General features: G+C 38.6%; 1 protein-coding gene across 5 annotated transcripts in view; it reads left to right on the forward strand.

Moving 5' to 3' along the window:
* The window catches only part of RASGEF1A (RasGEF domain family member 1A), a 174286-nt gene extending 155231 nt beyond the window's left edge, over positions 1-19055 (forward strand). For all 5 annotated transcript variants that reach the window (XM_074830507.1, XM_074830511.1, XM_074830509.1 and 2 more), the window contains 11 exons: positions 628-756; positions 5997-6134; positions 9594-9815; positions 10108-10182; positions 10350-10442; positions 12197-12299; positions 12595-12674; positions 13325-13516; positions 15015-15138; positions 15375-15447; positions 16508-19055. In XM_074830507.1, the coding sequence (XP_074686608.1) occupies positions 628-756; positions 5997-6134; positions 9594-9815; positions 10108-10182; positions 10350-10442; positions 12197-12299; positions 12595-12674; positions 13325-13516; positions 15015-15138; positions 15375-15447; positions 16508-16532 (1254 nt within the window). In that variant the 3' untranslated portion in view covers positions 16533-19055. The remainder of the gene's footprint in view (positions 1-627; positions 757-5996; positions 6135-9593; positions 9816-10107; positions 10183-10349; positions 10443-12196; positions 12300-12594; positions 12675-13324; positions 13517-15014; positions 15139-15374; positions 15448-16507) is intronic.
* The last annotated feature ends 8157 nt before the right edge of the window (positions 19056-27212 follow it).

The following is a 27212-nucleotide window of genomic DNA, read 5'->3' on the forward strand; positions in this document are numbered from 1 at the left end:
CAGCTTTTAAATGGCAAATGGAGAGGCTATATTCTAATGAGCTTGGCATTTATTAGCAGTGTACGTACTCAAGCAACTCTGAAACAGGCCCCAGATAAGTGAAGTCAATCTTAAAACTAAATTATTGTCATATGGCCACAACCCAAGCTAAAGCTTCTGTCAGTGATTGTGGGAAAAAGGAACAAAAAACCCCCATACATGTAGAAATTACAGCTCTGGTTTGGAATACACATGAATCAGTTTTCTGCAGCTCAATGAAAAACAATCACTCTTAAAGAAACAAAGCAGCAGAAATAGTGGTGTTCAAGAGGTATAACAGACTACACTGGACATATTTCATCTGTCTTTTTGTTGAGTGATGACTAGTTAGGCATATTAAGTTTGGTATTTTAAAGGGAAATAATTTGGGAATCTGAAAACACCACAGTTAAAAGGAAATGCTGTAGGCTTCAAGGCTGTTAACAGAGCTAGAAAAGACCACCATGTCTTCAGAGACAGGAAAAAAATATAAAAAGTTTAAATGAAGGAAAGTTACATTTGTGGTTTATGGAATAGTTTTTTCAAGGAAGACAGATTATTTCTGCTAAAGTTATTCAACTCTTTTTTTTTTTTTCTCTTCTTCCACAGAGGACTTACATCTTCACTTTCCTATTGAGCTCACGAGTCTTCATTCACCCACACGAGCTCCTGGCTAAAGTGGGGCAGATCTGCATTAAACAGAAGCAGCAGCTAGAAATGGGGACTGAGGCAGAAAAGGTAAATGAACCATTATGTCCTTCTGTTAGCTGTGCTACTATCATTTGTTTTCCACTTTCTCCTTCTCATGGTAAAGCTAAATAGATTGATAAAGGATAAATTGTAATTGGCAGCATTGGATGCATTTTTATTTGGGTCTTTTTCCTTGAAGTACTGTTGCCTCTTTGATAGCCACAAACATAGATTATGTGCTACCTTACCAGTCGGATACAGTGGCTGGAAATAAAACTTTGCTCATGAGCTACAAGTCGGTGCTGTGCACTGCAGCAATGTGTATCTGCTGTGAAACCTGCCCAGCAAGTTGCTTTGCACTTTTGAGCTTTCACCAAGTTAGGTCTTTCTTGAATCTGATTCCCCTTTCTCCAGGCACCCTCACCATCCTGTTAGAGTTGAGTGCTCTGCTGGAGGTTATTGGTGGGGTGTTTTAAGTTGGTGTAACATTAAATCAGAAAGTTGCCTCTCATGAAAATTAAGGGATGCACTACTTAAAATGGTAGCCTGTGCTGACACATGTGACTATGCAGGTTTACTACAACCGATTAAACCAAGCTGGGTCAGTTTATGATATAAACCTAAATCCATCTAAGTCTCACCGTTACGGAAAGCGTGTATTGAAGGGCTTCTGACTGAAATTGAAGTACCAGAATAGTCCAAGCTGGGATGCACATAAGAGTGTCAGAAACAAGATTAAATCAACAAGTATTTAAAGACCTAAATTGGTCAAATCCTTGGCATGTTTTGGATCCATTCTTCTATGGTGAGAAATTACATGCTCACATTCCTAATCTTCAGCATGTTGATGGTCCCATTTTGTTTTCTCCCTGGTATATCAGAACTCCGAGTGGGGAGCACAAAAGTTAACCCTGTGTTTTGGCAATACAGAGTTTTTGACAGCAATACCGACTTAAAGGCTTCGTTCTCCTTTATTATTCCTGGGGTGCAGTCTCATATTACATCACAAAATTACTCCACAGGAAAAAGTAACCACTTGGTGCAAAATGACTTTCATTCATGTCCCCTGATCTACTTGCCAAATAGCATGTAACTCATCATGTAGGTGCTGGGGAGTTCAGGGGCTTGGGGAGAGAGGGTGCAAGAACCACTGCATCCAGCTTTGTACACAGAGGTGATACCTGTTTCTATCGCCACTGCCAAACTAGGTCATGACTAAGCAACTTCACACTGATGCTCTGTAAATTGTAGTGGTTCCTCAGCAACATGTAACTAAACAACGGAGTAGGAACTTGTAAGAGATGCTGGGACTGTCTGAAACGTGGAATGAGTAAAACTCAAGTACATATATGAAGAGGAAGACTGCTGTCAGTAGCTAGTGTCAGAATATATCTGAAATACTTGGATTTAAAAATAATGGGATATAAAATGAAACTTTTGCAAATAACAATGCACTTAGGAGATTTTAAAATTAAAACAGTATCTGGGGACTAAATCACCTGGCTGTTTAAGATAAGATATTAGTAGTATTAAGATAAGTATCATTCTGTCTTTTCAGCAGATGTGTTAAAAAAAAAAAAAATCATGCTTCCACATTGAAATGAAATAGCATTACACCCTAACAACAGGATGTAAAATAGAGCAGCTCATATTCCAAACACCCACACTCTTACACCTTCTGCTGACAATTTGGAAATGGGCCTACAGGAAAACCAACAAACATCAGGGTGACAATAAAACATGAGCGTTTGGGAGGCTGCTTTAATTCACATACTTTGCTGGTTGCTTTTTCTGCTATGGCCTTGATCCCTTCCTACCCCCTTGATATAATCTGTAATTTTTTCCTGCCCACTAAACACAAAATTCTTGAAAAACACTACATGAAATTCTGACATCCTTCTCAAATGAGTACTTTACTGTCCTCTACTGCAAGCATCTATATGTTTTACAGAATAGTTTGGCCACTAGCATTTGCAAACATTTGTTTTTCTGTCTAGCAACAAATAAAAGCTCGTTTCACTTGCAGCATAGAAATTCTTGACTCAAGACACTCTCAGTATTCATAGTCATAACCCATTAAGGTATCATGAGCTACCAACACCTTCTAATTAAGTGGCTCTAACAGGAAATAGCTGGTGGCAAAAGTAGTTAAAGCAGCTCTGATCATTTCTGATAGAGTTTGCTTATGCAGATCTCTTAAGACAAGAAGCTGGCTGACTTATAGCCTGGATAGTGTCTGAACTGAAAAAGTGGCAAGGAGCCAGGTTTTGAGGTTATGCACCACAATATTTAGAATTCCTTTGTTTTTGACAGTCCTGACTAGCCAAAGAGTCCTATAGAAAACAAGTCAGAGAAAAGTGGATTAAAAAGAAAAACACTCTGGGATGTCTTGGAGCCTGCTTAGAGTCCTTCTGGCTGCTCATAAAAAGGAAGGATTTCACAGTTTAAGACATCAATTAGAATATACAAGTCAGTAGTTAAGCTTGACCATAAAGGATAAAATTTAACTCCATAAGCACATTAGAGATTGGAAGGACCTAAACAAGATTGTCACAGAAATCATAGTATTATGCATAGTATTATTCAAGTGGAAAAACCTGTTGTTAAAACTGTGGTGCATTATTTCTGCAGCTTGAGGGTATTTTTGAAATCAAAATTTCAAGTAGTAAGAAATAAAAAGAGAAGTTAATTTCTACTAAAGCTTGTCTTGCCTGTCTTGGAATACATCAGTCCCTTGAAAAATTATGATTTCCCTCAGTTTTTGTTGCCAGTAAGTTCTCCTCCTAAAAGCCAAAAATCAAACCAATATTTATAACTGGGTCATTTTCATTAAAACTCCCTTTCCTACAAGCACAGTACTGCCATTGCCCTCCTTTCTGATTGGTAGCTGTTTCTCAGTCCTGTCTGTCTTGTCTCATGCAGAACAGTGCTGATCTACAGTACTTAATAGAAGTATTTTGCTTCTCAAATAAATATTTATGGGAGAAGTATTCCTATAGACTCCAGAGAACTCTGTGTCAGGCCTCACAAGGGGAGGCTGACATCTGGAGTAGGACTACAGAAAAAGTAGGTTGGTAGGTTTATTGCAACCATGACAAAAAGGGAAATATGTGCTGCTACCCACATATCTGTGTGATTTATATCTAGGTTATCACAGATTATGTGCATCAAGCCTGTCACGCTGCTTTGGGTTTCATTGCAGTGCACGTGAAACAGGAATCTCATGTTTTGCTATATTGATGGTTTTTTTAGTGTTGCTTTCAGAAAGCATACCTTATTTTCATGAGCATTAAAAGCATCTGCTAAAACATTAAGCTTTTTCCGTGCCTGAAGAGTAATTACATGAGGAGTAATATGGTTTGCAATTCGTGTTGCAAGAGATGCCTAGCTTTCTATTGTGAAGGAAGCAAACCCTAGCAACTCATGAGTAGATACATGAGATGAGATGCCATGGCCTAAGGAAGGGTTTTGGAACCTTCCTGCCCCCATCCCTCCTTTTTCAGTTTCAAAAGTTAAAAAGAAAGGATAGTCAGGATAATTAATACCAAAAACCAGTTCCGTAGCAACTTTTGTTAGACAGAAGTGGAGAAGGCATGTATCTATTAACCTTAATTGAATGGAAGCACACTGGCTAATTAATTCTCTATCACCACCTACAGATCATTCTTTTAATAATGTCAGGCTCTGTGCATTTCCTAGCAAAGTAGTATAAATTGTCTTTTCCCCAAGGCAGACAAAAATGGAAGTTCAGAGGACAGACGACTATAATCTGGAACTCTGTCCTACATTGCTTAGAAATACCTTGAACCTGGGAGTCCACAGAAGCAGCATTGGCAGGAATGGCTTTGCAAGAATGCCTACTGCTGGCAAAGAGAATTGTGATGTTTTCTTTTTGCCCTCACTATCCAACTATTCTGTGCTTCTCTCACTAGCAGGATCAATTAAACGCTATCAATAAAAACAGCTAGGGAAAGCATGCTAGCAGAGCACAATTTGCAGCTCTGAAAAAACAGCAAGAAAATTCCCTTCAGACTTACAAGGAGCACTGGGTCATTTTCCGATTGAGGATTCAAGGGTGCATGGTTTAACTTCGAATTTCTTATTAATCAGTATTAATATTCCCACTGATTATATACCAGTGAGATGTAAAAAAAGTTCAAAAAAATAGCTTAGTTTGGTTGGCTTTTGGTTTTGATTAAATAAATTGGGACATACTATGATCAGATGAAGTTTTGGCAGAAGTTCCTATCAATTCTTGGAAGACATTCTCTATTTGTCTTAAAAGAAAATACAGCAATTTCCTGTAGTGACACTCACATGCTAAGTCGCCTTCTGTAACCCCTAAGAGGCTGAGAGTGCAGTGAGGAAAGTGCATTGTGCATGGGGAGAAGGAACTGCTGTGTAGTGGGACTAGTGGGACAAGTAGGGAGGTAAATACAAATGGAAACATCCTTTTTCCTCAGTGCATCACAAGTTGGAGGGAGAGGATAAATACAGCCTGAATTAAGTTTTGATTCTTCTTGTTCATTAAAAGCATTCTTAGCACTCACACTCCCAATTTTCTAAGAGTGCTCCCTTGGATTTACTGATGCTGCTCTCTATTGCTATGACAGTGGAGTAATTGGCATCCAATTCAGGTCTAACTGATGAAAAGGCTTAGAAGATTCATGGGTAACAGAAGAACTTAGAAAATAGCTCTCCCTCCCCTTTCTGTGGTTGATAGCTTTTTGAATAAGAGCCAATACTTTTTATTTCAAAGTCCATTTTGATTTAGATGTCATGGAGAGAACACACACATCTTTCCTGTCATTCATTTATTTTAATATACAGCTCAATCTGGAGGGTCTGATAAATTCTATAGAACAAAAATGTCTTTGTGAACATTTCTCATGAAAGATGCTTGGTAGAGTGCTGCAGTCTGTATGCATTTGAATTCAAACGCTAAGGTACTGCTGCCTCAGATGGCATAAATCAGCTTAAGCCCCATTGACTTCGATCAAATAAGTCACAAATTATTCTGTCATCTTCCTGGCTTTATACAACTAACCTTGAAAATATCTTCAAAGTGTTTGGTAAGAGATGTTACCAAGCTATCATGAAAGGAGGCTAAATCATACTATTTAGGAACCTGGCTCACAGTTAAATATGTTCTTTTTTATCCCCTTCACATACTTGTAGTGCAAAGTATTTTCAAGGGTGTCTCTAGTTTTTTGTGAACCTTCATCAGCTACTTTACTCTGAAGTCAGAAAGGTCTACAGTCAGTAATCAACTCATTGTTTCTTTCTAGGCAAAGCTAAAATCCTTCGCTGCCAAAATCATTCAGCTCCTGAAGGAATGGACTGAAACTTTCCCCTATGATTTCCAAGATGAAAAATCCATGAAAGAGTTGAAAGAGATTGCTCACAGGATCACACAATGTGATGAGGTAGGGGTGGGGCGGGGAGAAAAAAACCCATGAAGTGGTAAAGCAATATTTGTCAACCTTTATATATAGTTTATCATATTATATACAAACCCTTGCTCCTGCATGCAATATTTTCTAAATGGACTACGGCAGCAGTTGCTAAGCTGTCAGTGTAACTGCAGGACACAGACTGAGCGATTAACTTGATGGCCCAATAGCAGAAACTGTCTATATATAGTCACCAAGTGTAAAAGAGGCAAAATAGTCACGATGATATGAAAAACGGATGTGGTGCAGAAGGAGAAAAGAAAAAACAGTGACTGTAATGGCAAAGTATAGTTAACTTTCATATGAATTATGTACCATCCTTTGTACTTTGTTACTACTCTATATGTCTTAAGTCCCACGATTCATATCAACCAGTTCTATCAAATATACTCTTGCTCAAGGTGAAGATGCGTATTATTTGATAGTTCCTAACAATAATCAGCAACTGTTTTGTTGCTGTGTTTCAGGTGAAATGCACAGTATTTCCACAAAGAAAGTTATATTTGAGCTCTGCTAGCTAGTCAATCAGCAGTCTGAACAGCTCTGAGTTTCTTGCCTCTGAAGAAAACAAGACCTCATAAAAGACTTTTCTAAAGCAAGCAGATAAAGCAAACTCAAATAAAACAAGAGCTGTTAGTTTTCTGTTTTGTTGGTTACTGGTTTGGTTTTGTGGGTTTTTTTTCCTCCAACACACACAAAGCCTACACTTTTTTCTCTTTGAGAACGTCACTGTAACTACCAATAGACAGAAGGAAGGATATAATCAAGAACTGCAAAGGAATTAATTGTAAAGTGTTTGTATGAACATGAAGGCTTACTTATATAGAAGTAGAAGCTTCTCCTTGTTTTTAAAGCCACAACTTCAAGATATTTTTGAGAACAAGTAGCAGGAAATGGAAAAACAATTGTATTATGTGTTTGTGTTGATTCAAGTCCAGAGAAAATGAAGAACAACAGGTTTGACAGCACTGCATGAATCAGTGATAGGACACAATAAAATTAGGTGTTACCAAGTCAAAAGGAAGTATGTCAGTTTTGTTGTATCAGCAAAACTGTTTACCTGGATGCTACTATGAAACGCTAGTGCCTTAGTAGGAGGGGAAAAAAGAAACAGGATTATAATATGCCTTTTATTCCCATTGTAGACAAGGGCAAAGAGGTGTATGTTGGCAGAGATACTACTGTGAAAGGGGACTTGGCAGAGGTTTTATTTAGCGTCTGTATCTTAGTATTTAATTTGTCTATTACTTTGAACTAGAAAGAAGCTGTGTCCTCTCTTCCTCTTCCCCTTCCCCCCCCCCCCCCCCCCCCCCATTATATATGAATAAATTGTCATTTGAGAAAAACACATCTTCATGGCATGGCTCAGTGCTCTGGTGTCTGAGGCATCTGATGACATCTATTAATTACAGCATCACCATGTTTATCACCTTAATAAGGCTACAAGTCAAGTTTCATCAGTGGAGAGCTATGCCACATCTGACCCATAGGAAACCTAATCTGACACTGACAAAAAAACACCTCTTGCTCTCAGTATTTGTTACCACAAGAAATTACCCATACTGTGCTTCAACAAGGGATTATGATAATGGTTTGGGGTTTTATTTTGTATTTTAAATCTTTTCCAAATCCCCTTAGGACAATATTCTCCATACATAGGATAGAAAGTCAACTGAGAACTCGCACAAAGCAGTCAGGTGCCTGTCCTAGTGATATCAGCCAGTATACCAAACAGCTATAGCTACAGCCAGGGTTGTGCCCCAAACGAAGTACAGATGTCTTGTTTGAACTCAAACAAGGACAGATTATTGTACACTCACTGACTTATTTGCCAAATTTGTAAGAAAATTTAGGGTAAGGCTAGTAATGAAAAGAAACTGCTAAAACTCTAAAGGGCATTTGTCTAAGTATTAAGATGCTAATACTTTCACAATAGCTTAAGCAAGCCATAGTTTTCCATGTCACTGCAGTTTCTTTGTTCACTTTCACATAATATCTGCGATACTCTCACCTGCCTTCAAGTCTGATTCTCTATGATCCATATCTAGAAAGTCTTCTTCCTCCCAGACACATGGGTGTCAGGCATAGCGGCTGAAGTCAAATGATTTACAATGGAAAGCTCAGCATACCAGAGAGGAGAATTAGCACTTTATTTTAGTCCCCCCACCACGCTCCTTTGGCATTTCTGAACACTTGTAGCACAATATCAGAAATGGCTCCAGCCAGCTGCTGTTCAGCAGTAATCCAGTTGCCTCAAGATGAGCTACGCTGCCTTCAGCTTTTCATTTTATTTCACTTGGGAGTCAGATTATTGCCTTGTAAAGCAACATTCTGACACTATTATTGCTTAATTATAGCATGCAGTATACAAGTATTTGGTAGTCATCGTCTCTCACATCTGCTACATAATTTCAGTCATCACTGCACATTAGTGGCTTCTTTGAATGATCACAGATTCATTGCAGTTCTTTCTAGTATATCCAGTTGACTGGCAGAAACCAACACCACAGGTTATAAACTAACAGTTAAACCTTGTGGCTAACTTCAAGATAAATAATTTGCATGGAAGCAAGAGAACAGTTGTGTAGGAAAGAGGAGAAGGACTGTCTTTGGTAGAATTATTTTTTCCAGCAGCAGGAAGAACAGGGTCAGAGAACGTGGGTCATTTAAAGCAGTAACAGGAGAGGAATGGAGGAGTAGGAAAGTGATCAAGTTAGCTCTTTGCAGTTGATCTCAGAAAAATGTCTATAGGACACAAACAATCAATGGCAGAATTCAGCTTGCCTTAGTTGTGAAAACATTGAGATTATATTTCTGTGGCTTTACTAGTATGTATCCTTATAGATCTTATGTTTAAAATCTGCACCTGATGAACAGAAAGGCATTTTGGTTGTTCAAGAACATGATGTATATTGTGCTCATACCTAAATCTTTGGGTGCTGTAGTTGTTCAAACCAAAGCCAGGGTATTTTAGGGATATATTCCTGGACATAATGTGACTTCCCTGGATTCTGCCTGCGCTAGACAGACTTGATCATCATTGGGTCTGATCAGAATGAGAAGGAGCTTTTTGGCACTTGGTACACAGAGGATCCAAGAAGCTTTGTGCAAGAAATGCAACCACCTTTCACTGTACCCACTTTTAAGCTGTTTACACGGATACCCTTGAAATGGGGTACTAGCCAAAAACTGCCACAAGGAACAGACCAGCCAAGCAAGTGAGACAGCTGAGAATGCAGGCAGGCATAACAATGTCATTATGAAGCTTTGTGGGCAGCTAGGACAAGTTCGTTTGTCACAGGATGATCAGATCAGGTAAGATGAAAGAAAATGGATAATAGGCATGTATTTTTCTCAGTTGGAAAGTCTTTGGTGATCTGCGTCTGCAAGAGCTAAAGATTTTAGCAGTCATTGTTTCTGCCTTTTACTTAGGAAAATGGAACAGTGAAAAAGATCATTAGCCAGATGACACAGAATCTCCTGATGGCCCTCTCTGCACGGAGCCAGTACCAGGAAATTAGAGAGAAATTCCGGCAACCTGTTACTGACAAAGGCACCATCCTCAAAACCAAGCCACAGTCAACTCAAAAGGACATCCTGAGTGTGTGTTGTGACCCTCTGATCTTGGCACAGCAGCTGACCTATATTGAACTGGTGAGACACTAATTTGTTTGAATGATTTAATTTTCCATTTACTAAATATTAATATGCTCATGAATATGAATTTTGCTATGGCTTTACTGAAAGCCTTCAATATTTTGAATCAAAAAATACCAAGTACTGAACAAGAACAATTAGGTACACTGATAATAACCACCACACACATCTACATTGTAGGAAGATGAAGGTTACCAAACGTTCTCCTAACTTTGGCTTTATTGATGTATTTTCCACTGAACTCCCTGTTTGTCTGTACAGTGACCATCTCTCATCTCTCTAAACACAGGAAAGGGTGAGCAACATTTACCCAGAGGATCTGATGCAGATTGTCAGCCACATGGACTCCCTGGATAATCACAAGGTACAAGAAGGGTATGGAGGGAAAAAGAAACAATTTTCTAACCTTCTTTAAGCTCATGCCTTAAAAAATATCCAGCAAGATTTTAGCAAGACATGAAAAGGAAGCTTATCCTTTGGTATGATGAGTTGATACAGGATAGGATTAACATGTAGCCTGTTCTCTTGCAGTGCCGAGGTGATGTGACCAAAACCTACAATTTGGAGGCCTATGACAATTGGTTCAATTGTCTCAGCATGCTGGTGGCTACAGAGATTTGTCGGGTAGGTATTTGTAGGAAACAAGATAACAAAGTGATCCTGGACTTAAGGACAAGAGGCAGGCAGTGGTCTAATAGACATTTAAACATTAGCAGTGCAATTAAAGATAATGGCATTACTCAAGCATTAAATTCTTTGCATGCTTATATGATTAAGAGTTCATGGCTATGTTTGACTTTGCATATATTCTCTAGTTCTGTGTAGCTTCCACAGTAACATTAGACATGCAGTGAAATGGAACTTGTGTGGAGTTTGAGTTAGGAGCTCTTTTGGATTTTTTTTTTAAAATACATCCATAAAGTCTCAAAGATACTCATCTTTAAATGCAGATTTAGTAATAAACAGCCGTCCTTCTGCTGCATTTAGATATCATTAGCACTGTCATATATTCATTTTTGTTGCAGAAAGATCGGGAATAAGCTTTCTTCAGAAGTCTGGTAAGAAAGTGGACTACTGGAGAGGTTAAAAAAAAAGGGAGAACAGCCGTATTAGAAGTTAAAGTAACTTCTATTGTATAATAAGCAAAGAAATGGAAGGTATACTGTGCTAGAAACACTTTTTTTTTTTTGCATGTGTATTTTCTGTCTTTCTAGATTTGTATTAATATGCCCCTGTTCTAGCAAATGGAAATTTTTCTTTCTATTCCTGCTGGGTCAGTAGCCCTTCTGTGGAAATCCAGATGCCTACTGCAGTTTCATGAAGTCTGGTATATTGATCCTAATCTATTAAGATGTCCTGCTCTTGCAGAAATTTATTACAAAAATACACTAAGACATCTTCCTGAGCTGTCTGGTGTGGCTAATACCGGTAAACCGGTCAAACAAAAGGTTTTAGCATACCAAGGGCTAAGCCAAGCCATTGACTACCGAACCATTTTCTTCTGATACGACACAGAAGTTCAAGTATTTAGGCCAGAGGGTTTGTTTTGTTTTGTTTTTTTAAAAAAGGGAATTTCTTGGTGAATTCTCTGCAGTCACCACTCAGGAGCCATTTTTGTATAAGCCAGACCAAACTTCTAAGTGTGGGAAAAATTTTGATGAATGAATATAATCTAGGCAAAAGTACTAGCTAAAAAAAAAAAAAAGAGAGAGAAAGACTGATGGCTTTTGAAAACAAGGTTTGGAGACAGTGCTATATATTAATTTTGCTTTGCCATTTATAAAAGAATCTGCAAAGCAAATGTTCAACACCACTTGCTAGATCCTTTGCATGTTTGCTTGAGTGGGAATCTGTATATTTGATCATTATCACTACCTGTTCTCTAGAGGTCATTTAAGAATATACACAGTAAAATGAGAAATTCAGGACATGGCAATTGTTCTCTCTCACATACAGGTTACATGCCCCTGGTCTTAAGTCTGTCCACTGCTTTTCTCCCTTCTTCAGAGGTTTAAATTTTTTGCATATATTCTTCCTGATAGCAGCTTCATGTTATCTCCCTTTTCCAGTAACAGGAAATTGCTGAAAGTGTCTAGCTTGTTTATACAGGATTCTCTCAGACATTGAACTTTATGTATAAACAAAAATTTACACTCCCCCACAACTTGACAGATAACTGATAGTAGTGCCAAATACTTCTGCTATTTTATTAAAAATTAATCTTATAAAAATACCCCCAGGCCTATATCATCATAAGATTTAGCTGGATAAAGTCTTGAAATGTCTATTCAATCTACCTGTTACAATGCCTTTGACTGAATATCCCATCCAAAATTCAGGCCACCCCTTCCCTCTTAACAGATCTTGTTTTTTGTCAGGTTGTAAAGAAAAAGCAGCGCACAAGAATGGTAGAATTTTTCATTGATGTGGCAAGAGAATGCTTCAATATTGGAAACTTCAACTCAATGATGGCTATTATCTGTGAGTATCCTTAACACAGATGACAAAAGGCACTCCATTTTACAACCTGACTGGCAAGATACGTTCGTACTGGCTGTAAATTGGCTGACCACGTCAGCATGCACACTTCTACAGGGGCAGTATGTACCAGTGACAGATTAATGGGTGGGTGGGTAAGCATTAGCTACAACTTCCGTTTGTCAAGCTGAACTGCCTTTCAGAATGTGTGGTGCTGATACATAAACAAAGAGTTATGTTAGCCCTATATTTTTTCAACTCTGTTGTTTGTTTCTTTGTCTATTCTCTCTCCATTCAGCTGGCATGAACTTGAGTCCTGTGGCACGGCTAAAGAAAACTTGGTCCAAGGTCAAAACAGCCAAATTTGATGTTTTAGAGGTATGTATAAGGTTTAGACTTCATACAGAAGTCTGCCAAATAGTTTAATCCAAACCTCTGCTGTAGAATTACGAAGTCAGAGGTCACGGATGCACCTCTCTCAATGGTCACTAGCATATAAGCATTAGGGAGATCATTTCCTGAATTTCAGACCCCCTACTTACCTGCAAAGAGAAGTGGATGCAAGTTTTCTTGAGGCTATTTCTTCCTAGCATTTTTTTTCCAATTTAACACCAAGGTAGTTTTCATACAATGCTATTTTGCTATGCCTAAAACTTAATTAGAGTACTCCATCTAGTGGAGATCTGAATGAAAACAAAACCTAATTGAAATCATCATCAGAAAGATTGGCGAGAGCAAGTTACAGTTTTGGGTTTTTCTCATAGTTATTTACCATTTGCTTTCAGTCTTCCATTAACCATTGAAGGAAAGCATAGATGTAAAGCCAGTACAGAACCCTCCTTTCAAACAAGATAGAAGTTAGAAAAACCTGAACCCAGACCTGATCAGTATAAGGTACTCTATCTTGAAAGCTTAAAAAGGGGCCCAACAAATTCATAAAGAATGAACTTTCTGATGGTTAGATCAAAGCTTTTTATTTTTAGGAAACTTATATTACTTGACTGCCTTTTTGCCCCCCATAAAAACAGCATCACATGGATCCATCCAGCAACTTTTGTAATTACCGCACAGCCCTGCAAGGAGCAGCACAGCGATCTCAGACTGCCAACAGCAATCGAGAGAAAATAGTCATCCCAGTTTTCAACCTGTTTATTAAAGATATCTACTTTCTGCACAAAATACATACAAACCGCTTGCCCAATGGGCAGATAAACTTCAAGGTAGGACTTTGCTATTATTGAAACTGTAATGCTAGTTAAACATTGTACATTACAAACATTGCCAGTTTTGAACTTCTAGCTCATTATATTACCAATTCCTTCAGCATTGCAGTGATCTAGACATAAAGCAATATCATTATCTAGGGGAAATGATTTCACCAAATCTCTGTGAAAGCTAACGCTTGCAGTTGCCATGTTTATATTATGTATCCAGCAGATCCACAATTGCATCTACAGAAGAGAATCCATAAAACTGCTGGAATGTAATTGCCTTCAGTTAAAAGATTAGTTTTAAAGTGTACTGAAATAGAGATTGGTTTTTGTTAGTTTTACATGAAATGGGACAGATGAACTGCAAAACATAAAATTCACATAAGCAGAACTGATTGGAATAACATTTGTTAACGAAACTGATGCATGAAAAGATTGAGAGGAAAATAAGAATTTCAGAAGCCAAAGTCTCAGCATTAAAACTTTCTTAAATAATTAAGAAATAGTCTAAGATTAGATAATTGGAAAGGGAAATTTCTTCAAGGAATGTTGTATTCGTGCAACATTTAAGATAAAAGAAAGAACTTGAAATCAAGAAGTGTAAGAATCTTAGTATACCATGTATGATGGCAGACAAAAGTTTGCCACTCCTCAGCCCTTCTGTTCAAAAGGGATTGGAGGAAGCAGAAGGCAGTAAAGAATGGAAAATAAGATTTTCTGTGGCAGCAAGCCATAATATCTGATCAAATTGTAATAGGTAACTTCACCCTAAATCATCAACGTTAGCCAATTTAACCTCATCAGATTCGCTAGCTATAAATGCTACACACAACCAGCAAACAGTATTTAGCAGGTCTTCAAGGGAGCTTCTACAGGTTCTGGATTCTCTCTCCCTGACTAATAAACATACATGTCCAAAAGACCACAAAAGTACTTTTGAAGCTGTTTTGCCATTAAGGCTGGGTAAGGCAGGGGCACACAGAATATTCAAGACAAACCCTAAGGAATTATGCATTTCTTAAGATCCTAGAAAGGAAAGGATATCTATAGTTTCTATATGTTATTTTGATTATTTTTTAAATTTAAGAAGTGCTTTAGGAAAAAATCAGGTATGTCACATTTCATTTAAGTTGAAGGTTAGAAATGTAAAAAGTAAAGTAAGTAAAACCATTTACTGATCAAGCTAATTTAGAGATATGATGCAGAAAACAGGCCAATAGCACTTTCTTATATATGAAGAAAAGGCTGATGATGAAAAGAATTGAATGCAAAAGACCAGGCAGTTAGCAAGGATACACTATTCTAAACTTGTGAGGCTAACAACAGATGAGGAATTAGGAGCAAGAGGGGGAGATGAAGGGAAGAAGAGAGGATAACAAGAAGACTGAGTAAGGGGTAATAAGCAGCATGAATAAGAACAAGACTGAGAGGCTCTGAAATTGAAACAAAACAAATAATATTTGAAAGAAAAAAAAATGATTTTAATAATATTAATTACCTCATGCAGAAATTCTGGGAAATTTCAAGACAGATTCATGATTTCCTGACATGGAAGCAGGTTGAGTGCCCTTTCGAAAAAGACAAGAAGATCCAGAGCTATCTACTCACAGCACCCATTTATAGTGAAGAAGGTAAAATCCCTTACTGAACATAATATTTCCTATGATGACTTCCTACTTGTTGAAATGCAGACCAAAAAATTAACATGCTAAAAATATTTGATAAGTATGTATTATCACTTCTGTATTGGCTTCTAATGAGAATAAACTTCATTATGAAGTCTGCTAAGTTACACATGCTATATTGTAACTTTAATTTTTTTTTCAGTTAAAGAACCCATGTATCTGATTGTTATTTTATTTACTAGCTCTGTTCATTGCATCCTTTGAAAGTGAAGGACCAGAAAACCACATGGAAAAAGACAGCTGGAAAACACTCAGGTATGAAGCTTCCTTAGAACATGAGTCTTTTTGCAGACTTACACAGACACATGATCATCAGCTTCCTCCCTCCTATTTGCATATCCAGCTTAGGACCATTTTGGCCCAAATATAAATTATTTTTTCTTCAAAATTCAAATACGAAAAATTCAGTGGGGCTTGAATTTTCATACAGCTTTTCCAGCCAGATCAGTTCAGGCTGCAAGATCACTGCTGGGACTATGAAAGAGAATATGCTTTTTCTAGGCTATCAAATACATTAAGAGAATTTACATATGTAGCAGTTTTCAGACATGCTTTTCTCAGGGCAACAAATACATAGAGAAACTAAGAAGGTGCTATCATTTGTCATACCTATGCACTTACAAATCTTATAAAAGGAGGAAATTTTATATGAATACTCTGATTTTCAGCCTACTCTTAAGGGAGAAAGTCTCAATGACTACTTCTCCCTCAGAGAGGGAAGCACCTCTTTCATATACATGATGAGATCAGTTAATTTAGATGAGATTTCTTCTAATACTGAGGGCCAAGGCAGAAAGATAGATTTAGACCTTTGTAAATCATGTTTAACATTTAGATTTGACATATCTGTACCAGGTAAAGAATGAAGAAGCCTATGTGTCCTGAGCTGCAGTTGAGCTACTTTACGAGTGTATTGTCCTAGACAAGACACCGTTTCCCAGTGATCCCAATGTTTCTTAGGAAGTCTACATAAACTTTTCATTTACGACACCTGTACAATGTACCTTGCATTAAATCTGACGCTGTTCAGCAAGCAGTAGTTTAGGATGACAGAGGAACATATGGTATTTGCCTGAGCACATCTTAAGGGCCTGAAGTAACATTACAGAAGTTAAATTTTCATTTAATTTAAAGTCAGCATCTTTATTGGAATTCATAGATGTATTCCAGTTTATAGCAGTTGAAAACCTACCCCTCGAAGAAAGGCTTCCAGCTAATGATGCAAGATAGACCTATTGCCAAACTTTACCAAAACTGTAAAACTTTTTGTCATGATAAAAAATAAAATTATCTTTTCTATTACCTCTTCTTCTAGGACAACTCTGCTTAATAGAGCCTGAGATTTTTGGATCTGATCTGCAGACTTTGAAGCACATGGAACGAATGTGTTTTTACAACCCGAAAGACTTGGACTGAGCTAAGAAAGACCTCACTGGCTGAGGTCTGTTTTGTAAATACAGTAACTTTTATGAAATAAAACATGGTAAATATTTCACATGTCAACCTTAAGGCACTTAAGTGGAGGGTTTTGGTTTTTTATTTTAAATATAAGGGCAGGGCCCTGTTCTCAGAGATGAAATGTATCATGGGAGATGGTACCCCTGGGGAGATCTTATTCTATCAGCATCCAAATTTTTATTTTTTATTACTTCCACCAAAATAAATAAAAATTAAAACATACATCCCAGCTAAAGCCAGTGTTCAGATTAAATACTCCATTGGACCAGTATCCTACAGAACACTCAACCTGTCTCTCTAGCTTTGAAGTGAAGGGTCTCCTTCAAATCAGCGATACCATTCATATGTGTTAGGAAGTGTTTGTAGAGTCAAGGCCTTAGACATCTGGAGTAAGCATGTTCCTCTCCTACATCAGAAAATAGTGCCTTACAAGGTACTGATATTGTTTAGTGTACCTTCTATTACGCTGGACTGGAAGTAAAGAAAATAAAAATATGGATGTCTTGAAACCAGCTACAATGTACTTTTTAAATAAAATGGAGAATATGGCACATGAAGTAGAGTATACCTGCCTGTAACACTGATGGTGCAGCGAACATATTTTTGTTACATGATTTAAAGAGATAAGATGGGGTAACTGCTGGGGGATGTGTGTCTGTGTGTGAGTATGTGTGCGTGCATGTGTGAAGATGCACACATGTCTAAGTTTTAAAACTTCTGGGAACTATCCTTTAAATTTGGGCTGTCAGAATAGTTTGTGTTTTCCTTTTTAAAAATCAGGGATTTTTTTGGTTTTGTTTAAGAGAAGGATGTCTAACCTAGATTATCTCTGCAAAACAGGCTCAATATTTTTTATTTGATAACAGTTTTTGGAAAATAAAAATCATAGATGAGCTAGGGAGAGGGAAGTAAACTCTGATCTCCAATTTGAAGTTAAGGCTAAAATTTCCAAAGAAGCTTGAGAAGAGTTGATCACCACTGAACTGGTCATGTAATTCCCTCGGTTCCTTTGAAAATTGCTAGTCTTTCTAGTATTTTGCAAACCATGATTAAGTGTCTGGGCCGGAACCCATTGAAATTAAGGGAAAACACCCTAAGAAATTGGTCAAACCTTTGAACCCAAGTCAGGACCAGAATTAGAGGTGATCTGTTAACCCACTGATGCTTACCATTTCTAATTTCTCCTTTTAGTCTTGAGTTTACACTTATCCAAATGAGCACTGGAATCTAAAGATTCAAGGTATTCATTTCCAGGAAAAAATACAGAGTTCAGGACTTGCTTTCTCACCTGATCTCTGAATAGAGAGAAAAAAATAGGCTCAGAATAAAACCAATTTTGTCTAATGAATAAATTATTATCCATGAATATCTACTGTCCTTTCCAGTAATTGTTCTCTTAAGGCTTGAGGGCTGGATATTGTAAAGATAATGACTTGAGCCAGACAATTAGATACCTTTTTTGGTTTTTTAAACAAGACCCTCTGGAGTTTACAGCCTCCCTCATAGAGCCTTGCAGAGGACCCCTGCACAAGCTTCTTTAAAAATGATCAGATAGATTGGTTTTATCTTATTCCGCCTTCTGTTGAAGAAGGGGCAAGACTTGCTGGACTGAGGGTCTGGTTTATTCCAGTCCAGTAGACTCTTCTTGCTGAGTGCCTACAACCAAGAGCAGTGCCACTGTTTCATGAGGCATCTGCAATCACTTCATAGAAATTATTTGCTGTATTGGCCTTGTAGTACGGTGAAAAATTAAAGAGCCTTCCCTCTCTCCCTGTTCCACTCCCCCCTTGACAAGTACTTAAAATTAGAAGAGTAAGTTGGAGTAAGGAAGAGAGAGATAAATCAACATTTTCTATTCCCATAGCATTGACATCAAAGAGAAAAAAAACCCACAAGTTATGCCGTGAAGAAGGAAGTAGAATACTAACTGTTATCAAGAACAGCCCAGAAAAGGGGAAGGGATAATTCTTATGATCTGCTGCTATTTTTCCTGTGCTGAAGTACTGACCTTCAGCCCTGGATTAGAGTAAGAATATTTATACTGTATTATTACAGTGTTTTGCACTTTCAGAGATGTTCTAGTTAGTAACATTGTCAGACACTATAAGAGCGATTGTATATCAGCTTTGTTTATGTAATTGAAATTTAAAAGGGATGCTTAAAATTTAAGAAAAAATATATATTTGAAATGCAATTTTAGAACACTTTCTGTAAACATATAAAAAAGCTTTCACATGAATGTGCACTTCACTGGTCAATCAGTCCTAGTATATACTTGAAATCAATGCAGTATCCACATTGGTTCCTTTCTATTTTTCCTCCCTCAGTTTGATACATTCCTTAAATACTGTGTTTTGCTATTCTGAGCTGAAATGCTAAATATAAAGCTGTACCATAAAGCAGGATATTCCGTGTTTGACTGGATGTGCTTGCATTAATAAAAAAAAAAAAACAAAACACCAAACTTGCTTCAACCAGGCTTCACTTTTTCCATGGTTATTTTTCACTTGCAAACTGATCAAGCCACAAACCAGCAGCTGACTGGGGTGAACCACTCCTGGAAGGCAATATAGTCACAATGAATCAACTGGTTTCTTTCTGATTTATAAAGATACGTTATGAAATATTTAAGTATCTTCCACCAAAGACAAAAGCAACACTAAGTCTACAATATGCTGCCACTTCTAATGTGCTCTCTATGATAGCATTTTATGGATTTGATACAGTGTGTCTGCTACGAAATATTTTCATTCTCGCAGTGAAAGTGATTAACAGTTCCACCGTGTAAAAGCATTACATGTGACCCAAGAGTTTAATTTCATTTTTTTTTCCTCCTACATACTTATCCTTTTAACAGGAAAACACAGAAATGTTTGCTGGCTGCAGCACACTGCAGGGTTTCCTGTGGCAAGATTGTGTTGACGTTTCAACACTCCAGGACCCTTGGTTGCAACCACTACCCTTTTTCATGCCCAACTTTACAGAAGCAAAGCCACTTCTCCAAGGTCACACAAGGACTAGACAAGCACAGAGCTGCGAGGACAATCCAGCTTCCTGATGCACTGCCCCAGTGCTACCCACACCACCTCCCTTCTCAGGGATATGAGCCTTAAAAAGAAAAGTTAGATCTTGCAAGTGCAGGAGCTCTGGAAGTCCTGTAAGCATTTTTAACCTGTTGAAAACTCTGGGAAAATTATTTTGGTAACCAGACACCCACAACAGACTCCCAGAGCAGAACAGTACTACTTCCAGTCATCACAGCTCATTAGAAAAGATAATGATGTTTACCAGCATTAGGAGGATCAAGCAGACAAGAGTCTTCCTGATGGCCAGTTCACACTCGTAATTAATATGCATATTACATCCTTGAAAACTCACTTCCAATTATGTCCCATCCAGTCATTACAATAAATTAACTATTTACACAGGCATAAAAGTAAACAATAAAATTGCTTTCCAGACACTTTACTGCCATTAGAGCACAGCTCAGTATGACAAGCAGTAACTCAATGCCAGTAAGATATCTTTATTTATGGTAGCAGCAACTTGATTTATCAAGTTAATAGTTCCCAAGAAACAGCTTTCTTTTACCTAATAACTCATGTAGCAAAATTCAGCTGACAACTGATATTAGTACATCTTTTGGAGAGAAATTAGTAATTCTTCTGAGGACATGCAGACACATCTTCCTTCTTCAGTCTGCAATGTATATAATTTTATCAGAGCAACCCCAGCTTCCCAGAAAAGCCTGCAGACAGTGTATGGAAGCACAGTTTGTCTTATGGGTCTCTGCAGATGTTAAGTAGGGCTGTGTGGACGGAGAGATACTTAAAAAGTTTTTTTAAAAAAATTCAAAAAAGTCAAGTTGCAGAAAGACTTCATCCTAAAACGTTAGTGCATGCTATCAAGAAAGTTTCCAGACCAGTGAGCATGCAAGTATTAGCAATAGTTGTTTTCAAATTACTCTTTCCACGCTTGTCCCTAGAAGGACAGAGATAACTGGGCACGCTTTGAGGTTTCAGCACATCTCCACAGGCCTCCAACAGCGGTTCCCTGACACTGTAGAGGTTTCCCTTCCTTCACTGCAACCCAGGGTGATTCTTGGGCTTTGCAAGAGAGAGGAACAACATTCGGGAGGTACTACCTAAACCGTAACCATTCCCGTAACATTGTTTGTAACAGTAAAGAATTCAAATGTGTCTATTATTAATTTCCAACGTTGTAAACAATTTCTAACATCAGCATTTTTGTGGCTTCTTGATACCACATTCAGCTCTTGCACAGAAAACGGATGCAGTTGATTGCTGCAAAATAACTTTGGGATATTAGTTTATTTTCATCATGAAACATTAAGAAGCAATCAAGTTCTATGTCATGCACAGAGTGCTGATATTGTCTGAGACAGATACTCTGCCTTCTCATCGACCAAGAAATTCAAACCACCAGGAAATGCAACATTAATTTAAAAATACTAAGCCAATAAATATACTGTTTCTGATCTACTAGGATGCATACCTTAGGAATATTTCTTCATAATTCTTAATTACAAAATTAAGAATATTTAGGCTTGTAACAACTAATAATAAAAGCACTTCTATATAAAAAGTTCTGTTCTTTGCAAAACCAGTATATAGTTACTTGGAACTGTTAGCACCTACCAGAAGAAAAACAAACAACACAAACCCCTCCCCAAACCACAAACAAAAACCCCAAACCCCAGGGTTGTTGCCATGCAGAGGATTCCTCTTAACAACTCTAACTCAATGCAACATATGGAGACTCATTTCCCAGGATTGAAAGAAAACTGAAAGTGAAGGCAAACCAAAGCACCAATTTCAAATACCCCTGCCTGATCTGGGGCAGGAGAGAAGAAACTTAAAGTTTAGTGGAAAATTACTTCCAATATTTCTAATCCAGCTTCTTCAGATTAAGCAGGTATCTTAATATAATTCTGTTTGGAGGCAGAAGTACAATGAGATCCAACAGAATCTCATTACACTGACAGAAAAGTATTTAACATCTTTTTAATCACTGTCACATGAGCACACTAAGACCTCTTCTGATTCTGGGAGGTAGTAAGTTCAAAGACTCTTGCAATCCATCAATGTCAGGATTGAAAGTTTTCTTTTAAATATTTAAACAACATTACATTAAATTCAAAGAAGATATTACTAACAACAGTCTGCCTCCCCAAATATCTATTAAAATAGAGAAATGAAGTGCAACACATCATCAATGGCATCCACAGAACACAGGGATTCAGCAAGCACAGCTGTAAATGATGCATTTGAATGAAGCCTTTAACACTTATAGCACTAGCAGAATTTAATGAAACATTGAACTATTCATGTCTGTGGATATTATAGCTTCAGTGCTAAAGAACTTGTCTGAATTAAAAACAAGAACAGTCCTAAAATGCTTCAAGAACATGAAATCCAAGCAAGTAACGAATAAATCCACAAATCCAATTTTTTTTTTCCTATACACCTTCCCAGAAATTTCACAGTATCCCAGTACCCCAAGCACAAGAACCCAGCAGCTAAAAAGTCACTTAGACAAGATTTTAAAAGCAAACAAATACAAGAAACCCCAACAACTACTCTATGTGGATTGCATTTGCAGGCCAGAACACCATCCCAGCGGCTCCCCAATAACTGGTCAGCCCAGGAAAGTATGCAACTCATGTGCTGAGAGTAGCCTAAACTTTGATCTGTCCCTAAACTCCCTTCCAGAGCGTACCTGAGCACCAAGCAGTCTCAAAGGTTTTTCTTTTCCTTCAAACTATCCCTTTAATATGATCATTTTTCTCATGGCTTGTAACAAAGTCAGAAAGAAGGCACTTTAGTTTGCATAAGGCTGCAGGAAATCCATGCAAGAGCTCTGGCTCTCCCAGGGCCAAAGCCACCACTGCGCCCCTTCACTCGTGTTTCCACAGCTCGATACACCTTCACCTCCTGTCTCCTCCACATTCATCATGCTGTGCAAACACACACCACTACTTCTCACAGGAGAAACTCCATGTTTGCTTCACAATTGTGACTCTGCTGCCTGGGCACACTTGCCATCAACTTCAGCAGGAGCCAGCTAGGTCATACACTATATCTGTGAATGGTGCTTTATAGCCTCTACATGAAATTTTATTTTACTTCAGAGATTTATTATTTTTTTAATGATCATTTTTAGCAGCACTCTGAGAACACTTAGGTGCTAGCAAAAACCATGTGTGCCCCCCATGGACATGCAAATGTCAAAGCAATTGAAAAAAAAAAAGGAATTTTAAAGATTAGACACCACCACAGTCATAAACACAAGATTGTTTTGAAAAGAGTTTGGTAAGCCACTGGCATCACAAATGGCAGGAATGGGTTAACATCCTCTTTTACATACAATTCAGTATATACTGCAAAGCATTCTACTTATGGAAGAAAATGATAAAGCCTTTAACCAAGTTAACCTGCATCAGCAAAGGGTTTTTACAGCAGTTGGGAGTTGAAGAAGAGAGGACCTGGGTCAAGAGATGTAAGTCATGCAAGACACAAAAGTCTTATAGCTACAAGACAACCTTGAAACTATTGGGATTAAAAATGCTCATTTTGAAAAATTCACCATACTACATACAAACTTACAGCAGTTCAATGAACCAGTTAAGTCACCAGAAAGTCTAGGCACTTTATTTCAACTTTAGAGGGACATGTTTCACTTATCCCAGAACAGGTCTAAGCTAACCATAACAGGGCTATGTTTTAATACAATCTTATGCAAACATTTAGTCTTAAATATAAAAGGGACTCATTTAACATTCTACCTTCAGTTCAGAAGTACTTTTGGTGCATGGTACTGCCATACAGATCCCAGCTACAACACCTATTCTTCAAACCCAGCACAACACATCCTTTACAGAAGCACACAAGCTCTCCTGTTAAAAAGATGAAAACCATTCACTTTTTGGTGTAATCTCAGAGCAGTATATCCCAGAAAAATCAATTAAATATTTACCTTATTCTAACCCAAGACAAAGACTATGTTGCTTGGGAAATAAGAAGAACCATTTTCTGCCAGCTTCAGGTACCAAATGAGGGGAACCAATTATTCCACAAGGCCCTAATTAAGCACACAGCTGCCATCATTACTGCAAACACAACCACTGTAGCAATGGCTGCCCCTCACAGCAGGCCAGGGTGAGGCCCAAAAAGCACTCTTCTAGCATTGCCTGGCCTTGAGGGATAGCACTGCTCTGCACCTTCCTAAAGGCAGTGTAGGGCCCATCTCTTAGCCGATACAAATTCAACAGAAACCAAACGCAATCATGATACTAAAACTTAAAACACGTCTGGACCCTGGAAAGTCCAACAGCACAAGCGAGTTTTGTTTGTGGGTGGGGGGTGATTGCACCAGCCCACTCCCAGGTGTGCCTTGCAGAGCTGCCCTGTGGACTGCAACAGTCACATAGCCCAAATGCACTTCTCGCTGTGATGCATTATGAAAAATTGCTACTATACCAATAAAAGCTGAGATCTGCAGAGCCAGTGGAACTACAGAAATGTAAAAATCAGCATCTTAGCCTAGTCTCTTTTGCTGTAAAGCTTTTTTGGTGAAGGAAGAGGTGGAGCCCTTCAGTTTGCAAGCAATCCAGCCTAACAAGGAGGAGGTGAGCATCAGGGCAGCACAGGCAGGGGTGGAAGGGGAATGTACCAAACAACCAAACACTGCTTAACTTTAGCCATGTCCCCATGTTCCTCCTCTTACTTCACAGCTGAGTAAAATTTGAATGACTAATCTCTTTAAGATATAGTTGGGGGTCACACTCACAACAAGGACACCTAAGGCAAATGAAAGCTAATCCCACCTTGGCTGTACACAAAGATTTTATCATTACACCCATGCAGTAGTCAATGAGTTACTACATTTATGCTGAATCATCATTTTAAAGGCTTTTTGAAGTTCTTTTCCTTTGATTCACTGATCTGACAATGCAAAAATCTGTTTAATTTTATTCTAAAGTTTATATTCCAGTATGCACTAAAATTGAAATTATAAATGTATTTCTGCATTGATACAAGTAATTAGGGCTTAACCACCACTTCTCTTTTTTCCCTTATGCAACTCTCCAGTCTTAAATACAGTTTACAAAGAAGTTTTGAGTTTCATAGGTGTGTGTATCTCAAAGCCCAAAGGTTCATGGGCTTTTATGAAATAAAAAAAAGTCACAAAGTATTTTCTTCTGGATGCAATGGACCCAGAACTAAGTATTTCCCTGTACTTTTTCCACTTTTTCATCTGTATTTTCTGATTCTCCAAACCAGTATCTACTGGTCCCATTGACTGACATATTTTCAAACAAATTCAAGTTTGCAAATTCAAAAGCACAACCTGAATTCATTCCTCTAACGGGTCTAACATAAAAGCGTGCCCTGAGCTAATCTTGTTTTGACTTCCCTTAATCAAGAACACTTCCCCTTGCCTCCCCAGATTGCAAGTTCCTTGGAAAAGGTTACAATTAATGCAGCTAGCATACAACAGCTAAAAAAAAATAAACTCTCAATTCAGTGGAGCATGTTCCTATTTAAACAAATGTTACTATATTTACTACTTTAACACTAAAATGCAGTGACTCCGCCAGGAAAACACAGCTGGCTTTTTACACTTGGACCACAGCTTAAAAAAGGGAAATGGTGCATTATGCAAACAGCATCTGTCAAAACATGAGGACATGGCCCAACACCCGGCCATGTAACCTGAGCTCTGACCCTGGGCAGACAGTTGATTCTGACTCCAAAGCACAATATTTTCATTTATCTTTGCAATGCCCCAGCGGCAGGCAGCCCAACCTGAATAGTGTGGGTTTTATTCTCTCTCTGCAGGCAGAGCATGTCTTGGGAAAGCCAAGAGCAGGTCTCCTCTGCTGAGCTGGCGATGGTCTATGGGTGGCAAGCACCCATTTCTGACACCCTAAAGCAGGGCAAGTCAGAGCCAACTGACAATGACCCGAGTGCACCACTCAAAACCTTGATGCTCTTCCTTTCTCCAGAAATTGCTTGTAGCTCCAACCAAAGGGCCTTGGTCCATCAAGCTGATGGGTTTTGTGTTTCCACTGTCTCAGGCTGGAGGTGACCAGCAATAATCTGAACTCAGTATCAACACTGAAGCATTAATAACTAAGTTACCGAACTTGTTGTGTGGACAGACACACCCCTAAGGCTTAACTTCCCCCTCAATTAATTCAATTCCATGTTTGTGGCTACAGTAGACAGCAAACCCCGACCAAGACTCCCAAAGAGAAGGCCGGACAGCCGGCCCCTCTGGCCACAGGGAGCTTCTCACCAGCGGTGAGGGCAGCGATGCCGCGTCTGCAGCCTTCAGCCGCCCCGGTCCCGCCGTCTGACCCGGCAGCTGTGCTCTCCGCATGGGCTGCAGCCCGAGGCGCAACACACGGCGGCGGATCCACATGGTCATAACGTTATCTCTGCAGTCCCCCGCCAGCAGTTACAAGCCTGAGACTAGACACTTAGCTAACATTTTCCAGCCATTTAGCCAGATTTATGCCTAAAGCAACACGCAGAATAGATTTTATTATTCAAGCGAGAGATTTTCATATTTGAAACATGACTAATTTCCTCCCTTTCTTGGATGAGGTTAGGAAACACCTCCAAGGAAGAGTCACACATTTTACTGGGAAAGAGCAAACCTACCCTGTATTACAGCACGCAGCAGTAATCACAAAACAGCAACACAGCTATATACAAACACATGCGCTCGTATCACAGCATGGCTATGCCAAAACGCAATCAGAAGTTCAACACACTCAGGTAACTGAAATCACTTGTAAACTCACTTTATAATGAAGGCATATCCTACTATTTCTATTCTAGTTCCATTAGAGCAGAAGCAATGGTGTGCAATCAAACACTGGTGTGAGTAATGGTCTTAAATTACTGCTCTTTGCCATGAACTTCATGTTGCTGTAAGAATTTACTGTATTTCAGCATGAAATATTACAAAAAATACAGAAATAAGAAAAAAGCCTAATCTATAGTACAGAGCTCATAAATGGAGACCTTTGTGGTTTAAAGCCAGTTCTCAGGGCTGGTAAATGGCAGAGAGCAGTTCCTGCGCCACCTGGGAGCTCCCAGCCCGCCCACAGGGTCCGGCCAGCCGCTGGGCTTTCCCTTGCCAGGCACCACCACCCAGCCCCTCTGCTGCTCAGTCAGCTGGGACCCCCGACGGCTCCTACGTCACCAACAAGCCGGTACAGGAGCTCATAAAAGGCTGAAAGCTTGAAGGCACAGAGTTGGAAGATGTAAGAGAGGAGACATAAAAGAGAAAATAGACTGGGTTAATAAGGAAGGTAGCACATAGAGAGGGATGAAACATAGTACAAGAAACATGATGTGAGATTTAAAGTGGTGAAGAAAAGAGCCATACAAGTTTTCAGGATATTTCTTTTAACATAATTTCTTTTAAGTATGCTAAGGACTTTGGGAAAACAAACTACTCTCCAGATTCATATATTTTTCTGACCAATACTGGTACTGACTCAGTTTTGTGTTAAGCTCAGGAGCATA

This window comes from Strix aluco, chromosome 7, assembly GCF_031877795.1.
Source record: "Strix aluco isolate bStrAlu1 chromosome 7, bStrAlu1.hap1, whole genome shotgun sequence".
NCBI classification, from domain to species: Eukaryota; Metazoa; Chordata; class Aves; order Strigiformes; family Strigidae; genus Strix; species Strix aluco.